The sequence below is a fragment of the Cotesia glomerata genome, linkage group LG2 (genome assembly GCF_020080835.1).
Source record: "Cotesia glomerata isolate CgM1 linkage group LG2, MPM_Cglom_v2.3, whole genome shotgun sequence".
Classification (NCBI taxonomy): domain Eukaryota; kingdom Metazoa; phylum Arthropoda; class Insecta; order Hymenoptera; family Braconidae; genus Cotesia; species Cotesia glomerata.
Genome location: NC_058159.1, coordinates 18,982,549 through 18,989,507, shown reverse-complemented (window position 1 = coordinate 18,989,507; position 6,959 = coordinate 18,982,549). Strand labels below are relative to the sequence as shown.

General features: G+C 30.1%; 1 protein-coding gene across 1 annotated transcript in view; it reads right to left on the bottom strand.

Annotated features, from left to right (window-relative positions):
* Positions 1–2,804: 2,804 nt before the first annotated feature.
* The window catches only part of LOC123258688 (inactive rhomboid protein 1-like), a gene marked incomplete at its 3' end in the record, with an annotated part of 68,888 nt that continues 64,733 nt past the window's right edge, over positions 2,805–6,959 (bottom strand). The window contains 1 exon segment of the mRNA XM_044718851.1: positions 2,805–2,991. Within this exon segment, the coding sequence (XP_044574786.1) occupies positions 2,805–2,991 (187 nt within the window).

The following is a 6,959-nucleotide window of genomic DNA, read 5'->3' as shown; positions in this document are numbered from 1 at the left end:
ATTAAACTTTACCAGATTTTGAGCTCGGTAAGTACAATTTTACGCTTAAATATAAATTAATTTGAAGTGTAGGGATGGCCTTTAGGCCAACCGTTTTTCTATTTTTTTGTAATATCACTTTTAAACTATTTTAGAACCTTACAAATATAAGTTATCTAATCTATGTAACTTTCTGTGAAGAAAAATGATTAACTAACCAATAGTTAGACTTAACGACCTGGTAGTAATTTGAAACAAATATATTTAAGTTTCAACATTATGTATAGTAGAATAATACTGCAGATGATTTATAGAATATTGTATTTAGTAACTTTCTACTTTTATTCTAATGATTCCTCCGAATTTAATTGAGGACAACTGAATTTGTTAACCTTATTTTGTTTTGACAGTTATTATAAAGCAACGGTTACCATGGTAATGGTAACCATAGTATCGGTAAATCATTGTTTTGCCGCGTTAAGGCAAAAGAGAGTTGGTCACCCCCGACTCTCATAACTATACCTGTTTCTTGGTTGCCAAGGCAAAGAGGAGTTGGTCAAATTCCACCTCATAACTGCACACCAAAAGCTTAACTATACTTGAGACTCAACAAGAGTCATTTCTATGACTGTCTTCCTTAACATGCCTCAATAACACGTTGCCACCTGCGCACCATGAGCTAGCGGGAAGCAGAAGCCTTATTTGCATGAAGCACGAGGCGCTAGACGCCATGTGTATAGTTGTTGTGTTTAAACCTGTGACCGACACAATATCTGCTAGCCTCAAGCAATTCATTATTCTGTATGATTTCTTGCAAATAAATTCCATAATATCATATTTACTCCTGATATTCAAATCAACTCAAGTAATTATTTACCTTTCTGTTTTTTTACTCGCAAAAATAATATAAATTCACCGTAATCAAGGTAAAATCATTTTGATACTTGTGATTTATTTATTGTGGCGTCGCCGCCATGTCTTCAAACTTATATGCCGTGTGTAACAGACGCATGATTTCATCATCATTTAATTATTTATGCAACTTTAATATTCTTTGTAAGTAATAATCAATAACAATTGATTAGACTTCCGATCGATTTAACTTCATAATATACATTTTAAATTTGTTAAAAATATTGAACACAGTGCTTCTCCCCATCAAGCAAATCATTAATATATCACTAATATAAATTTCATGAATAATATATAAATGATTAAATACACTTTTATAATTGCAAAATAGATTCAATTCGACTAATTAAAAATCTATTTTCTTACCCCAATTTAACTAATCTCAATTTATTGTCTCAAATCATAATACGCACATTGGATCCCTCTCGGATCACTCACAAATCGATCTTCCCAGATCACATTGATCCTCTCGGATCAAAATCCTCAGATCCTCTCCCGGATCATTATTAACAGATGCCGGTTGACCTCAACAACTCCAATAGCGGCTGAGATCCTTTCTTCTTCACCCTTTTATTGCACACCTCCAGTGCAATTGCATAATAATAATTTATTCATATCATACACGACTGCATTTTCATCTATTCTCGAGGAGTTTTCTAGTAATATGAGTTTTCTCCCACAAATTTATAGCTGAGAATTTAGCTAAAAATATAAAAGAAACAACAAGCCCATAAACAGCAAGAATTTTAAAACAATCTTCTGGAAGGTCCTGGTAATTTGACATGCCATGGGCTGCCTGAGACCAAATCAGACTGGCCAAGGCACCTAGTCTTCAAGTCTTTAAAACTAATACAACAGTGGTAACGGCGACAGTGGGGTTTGAGTTCTGCTAAATTTACAGCCACTGATGCAGTTTCAGATTGGAGAACATATTTCTTCCAAAAGAGAGCGAGATAGTATAGCAATGGAGGAGGTAAAACAGAATGAGAGGGAGGGAGGTAGTACACAGTGATGGTTGACGAAAATCACCATTAGAATTGCAAAACCCTTCTTATCTCTGTCTACGTGAAAAGAGTACCTATGCCAAATTTCAAATGAATCGGTCCAATAGTTTCGAGATCTGGTGATGAGTCAGTGGTATTTCGCTTATATGTATATAGAATAGTATATTACACACCTAGGGAAGTAAAGTAAGAAATGTCTCAGATCGCATGTAATTGTTGGCCGAGGCGAAGCCGAGGTCAACAAACATGTGATCTGAGGCTTTCTTATTTACTTCCCGTGGAGTGTATACTATTTTTTTGTCCGACGAAGGCGGAAAGCGGCAACTTAGTTTAGCGCAGCGGGACGAAAGTTGTCACTTTCCGCCCGGAGGGCAAAAAAAAATTTTTTTTTGATAAATTCTTTGAACTTTGATCTCGGATATCTTTGAAATGGTCAATGTAATCGCTTATACATATCAGATTTTTTTTGTAGATCATTCAATTTCCTACAAAAATATGTATAAAGATGTGATTAAAAAATTGATTGATAATGAGATATGATTTTTTTTATAAAAGATTAACGAAAAATGTAAAACTGTGATGAGGATAATCTTCCTATCAATATTAAGAGCTCAAATTTGGTGAGAATTTTCTAGAGGTGCCTGAGAACCAACTATTCAATTTCGAAAGTTAAAAAAAAAATATTCGATTTTTTTGAATCACCCTATTCGATACCCACATGCAGTGGAACATTGGATACCCGCATTAATATACAATTGTCGTTTTGTAAGTATATTTATGAGATTAAATATTTTATGAGACTAAATCTTAGCTCTTTTGGGACTTCGGTGCATGATTTGATTAAATTTTTTGTTAATAAAAAGCAAAATTTTGATAATAAATAAGAATAATTGCATTTTGTTGACGCACCTCTGGTATTTCTGTTGAATCAGGAACATCTCTTGTGATATCTGGGTCTGGTGGTTTATGCTCTGGATTCAGAGCTCCATATTTTCTTGAAGCCATGCGTCGGCGACGATCGAACCATCGTTGTTTCTCGAGTGCTTCCGTTTCCTCGTCGACGCCAAAAAATGTAGCAGTTTCCTTCTTTATGTAACTGCAGAAAAACGAATAAAAAGCAAAAAGATGTAATGGTCATATAATATTTTACAGAGCTTGGAGATTTCCCGGGAAAAAAATTTTATATAATAAGATATAATTATATAAAATTATATATAATCATACAAAACTATATAAAACTATGTATAATTTTATATAATTATATATAATTTTATCTAATTATATATAATTGTTAACTTAAAATTTTATATAAATATATATAATGATATTAAATTTTATATAATTATAATTATGTATATATACAAAATTCTATATAATGTCTGAGCAGAATTTTCTGAAAATTCACAAGTTTTCTCAATTTTTTCAAAATAGCTCAAACTATATTGGAATCACAGAAAATACAACTAATTGAGAGTTAGTTAAGAACAAAATTCTCCACAGATATAATTTAAAACATTTTTCTATTTGTTCATTAATTTAAAAAATAGAGTGCTTCAAAGCTGCACCAAAGATACAGTTGACAACACGTTTGAGAAATGTAATGTAATTTTTCAATTATAAAATACTTTAATATAATCAGCGTTAAAGTTTTTTTTGGATAAATTTTTACTTATTTTGCAAAATGTTGAAAAAATCAATTGAAAAGGACTTTAATTGTTAATAAAATTTTACCAAAGTATTCCACTACGATCTGACTTACGTTATATGATCAAGAGGACAAAGTAGTTTCTAATAAATTGACCTGCTGTTATATACATAGTAAAATACAAAGCAACCCTTTTTTGTTAAATTTTCCTATTACTAGTTAACGTAAGAAATCAGTCGAATAGCCCAAAAAAGATAGTCAATTTTACGTGGGTTTACTCGATTAAATAGCATTACCTTCAATTGGACTCGGGAGGTTGTTTCTAGATAGTTCAACAAAATATTATAAAATTCCAGAACAAACTGAATGACGATCACTATTTGTTAATTAATTATAGGCAATTGAAAAAATGCTAATTGAGTAAATTCTTCTTCCGGGCTAATTGATTTTAGATTTTCGAGGTGCAGAAATGAATTGTAGAGCTTAAAAAAAAACAGTAATGTTTTTTTTTTAATTAGAAATTTTCAACAGTGCCCATCCACATGCCTCCTAATCTAAGCTTTATACATTAATGTAATACATTGTTTATTGATTTTCTTATTTGATACATATCGATTTGATATATAGTGATATATGTCGACATTCTTAGGCTTGAACAATAGTAAGTGAGTAAAGTTTCCCGTTTGACCAATCAGGAATCATAGCTATTTATTTGCAAGTTTTGACTAACGGCGAACTTCAAGGACTTTCATCTATTTTAAAGCATCTACGTCTGACCAATAGCACAAAAATTATAAACAATTAAAATTTCAGCCTAGTTTTATAAAGAAATGATTTAACTCTCGGGAAAATATTCGGATCGCCTTGAAATTTTAACAGCTCACTCCTTACATAGGATGATTTATATATAATCATATAAAATTATAAATAATTTTTTTCACCAGGGGATAATTACAATAAAAAATAAAGGTTAACCATAAATAACAGATAAAATTAACAATCAAAAATTAAAACTACTACTCCTGTGAAACTCCATGAAATATTGAAGAATTTTATGGAATTTTAATAAAAACCTAGCCTATCTGGTGTTTTAATTCAAATAAAATAAAAAATGTTCCGAAGCTGTATCGGGTAATGCGGAGCAATGGTAGCGCGCAGGATTGGCAACTAGAAGGACTCGAGTTCAAATCCCGTCGACTCTCAGAATTTTTCATCAGATATTTGATCGCAAATATTCTGTGAGGCCCAATTCCTACTTATTTTTAATTTAAAAATTAAAAAAAAAAAATTTTTATAAAATTTAAAAAAAATATAAAATTTTTTTTTATATAATTTTATATGGCCAAAACTCATACATAATTATATATAATGATTTATACATAATTATATAAAATTATATATAATTTTTTTTCCCCGGGTTCTTTTAGGTAAATATGATAAATATGTATATTTCATATCTCACGTTAATAATTTTATGCACTAATTAGAATAATTTAGCCAAGATTGATTCTGTAAATTCTCAACTTGATTCAGTGTGATAGAAACTAAAAATAACTAAAAAAATAAATAAAAAAATTTTTTCCGACAAGCAATATGAAAATGCATGAAACTTGGAAACACGATAACTTAAAATAAATATTCATTACTTTTTTTTTCTTTAGTACCCGGAAAAAAATTGTACACGGAGAGAAATTTATAGGAACCTTTCCAAAAATTATGGGAATGGTTCCTATAATAATAAAATGATCATTATAGGTATCAATCCTACACAGAAAAAAGTAAACTGTAATATTCACTCGGATTCCGGTTAATTTTTATAATTTCAAACAGTAAAGCGGACATCGGGGTGGCAAAAATATAAATATTACAGAACTTAATGTAGAAAGTATAAAAGCCACAATTTATAATTTAATATCCAAAATAAGTGATTAGTAGTTTCAAACAGTAAAAATTGCCATTTCAATATATAGTCCATATTATGAGGAGAAGGAGAACTCAGATGAAAGAGAAGGGGGTCTCACTCTGGGAGAATTTAACATTTGAAACAGTAAAAAGTATACTTTTAAAATATACATTTTACCAGTCCAAGCAAGTCAATAATTACAGTTTGACTTTTAGCGTTGCGTTTAAAATTTACCATTTTACTTTGTAAATAATAACGTTGCTTGTATTAAAAATTTACTAACTTTATTTTATACTTTTTACATGTCATAAGATCATTTTTTAGGTACGAAATGATAAATATCAAAGTCTGAATTCTTAATTATTATATTTCAACATTTTAGACATTTATATAGCGAATATTACTGTTTGAAATAGCATTTTCTTCCATGTAAAGAGTAAATTGTAACGTTTAAATTGTAAATATTATAAAGTGAATAGTAAAATCACGATTTTACTGTTTGAAATGGTAATTTTTAGCAGTTGATCATTACTTATTATAAATCGACTGTTATTTATTACAGTTTACTTTTTTCCGTATATGCTCATTATGGGAACCATACACATACAGTAGCGCTCAAAAGTATTTTGACAAATATATTTAATGGTTTAATTAAAAATAAATATGAAACACAATAATCATTTATTTATTTTTTTAACACCTTTTGAATAAACTACAGAATAGTGTCAAAGAGGTTCTTATTCGTAATAAAAGAAAGTTTAATTTTTAAAATAATAGGAAAATGGTGGCTCAAAAGTATTTTGACATTTTTGAAAAAAAAAAACTAATTTAACGCATAATTATAATTTACAGCAATAAATATATTAGTATTTAGTAGCATATCCCTTGGCCTTTATGACAGCCTTGCATCGCTCAGGTATTGAGTCGATTAATTTTTGTAATCGACTTATTGGAATTTGATCCCACTCATTTTTTAGAGTTTCAAACAAAGCGTTTTTGTTTGAATAATTTTGGGTTTTTACACTACGTTTCAATTCTTCCCAGAGATTTTTTATCGGATTCAAGTCGGGACTTTGACTTGGCCACTCAAGAACTTTAACTTTTTCACGATTTAATAAGTCACTAATATGCTTTGATCTGTGTTTGGGATCATTGTCTTGTTGAAAATACCACTTAGCTGGCATGTGATGTTTAGCATATGGTAACATCTGAGACTTTAATATATTTGCATACATGAACCGATCCATTTTTCCTTCTATTCGAACTAATGGTCCAACTCCAGACCGTGAGAACATCCCCAAACCATCACACTACCACCTCTATGTTTAACTGTGGGTATTTGATACCGATAATCGTATTTTTGTTTACTGGACGCCGAATGTACTTGATACCATCAGATGACATTAAATTAAATTTACTTTCGTCACTCCATAAAACTTTAGACCACTCTAAACTTGACCACGATATATGCCATTTCGCGAACTCAAGACGATACTTCCTGTTTTTTTTCGATATT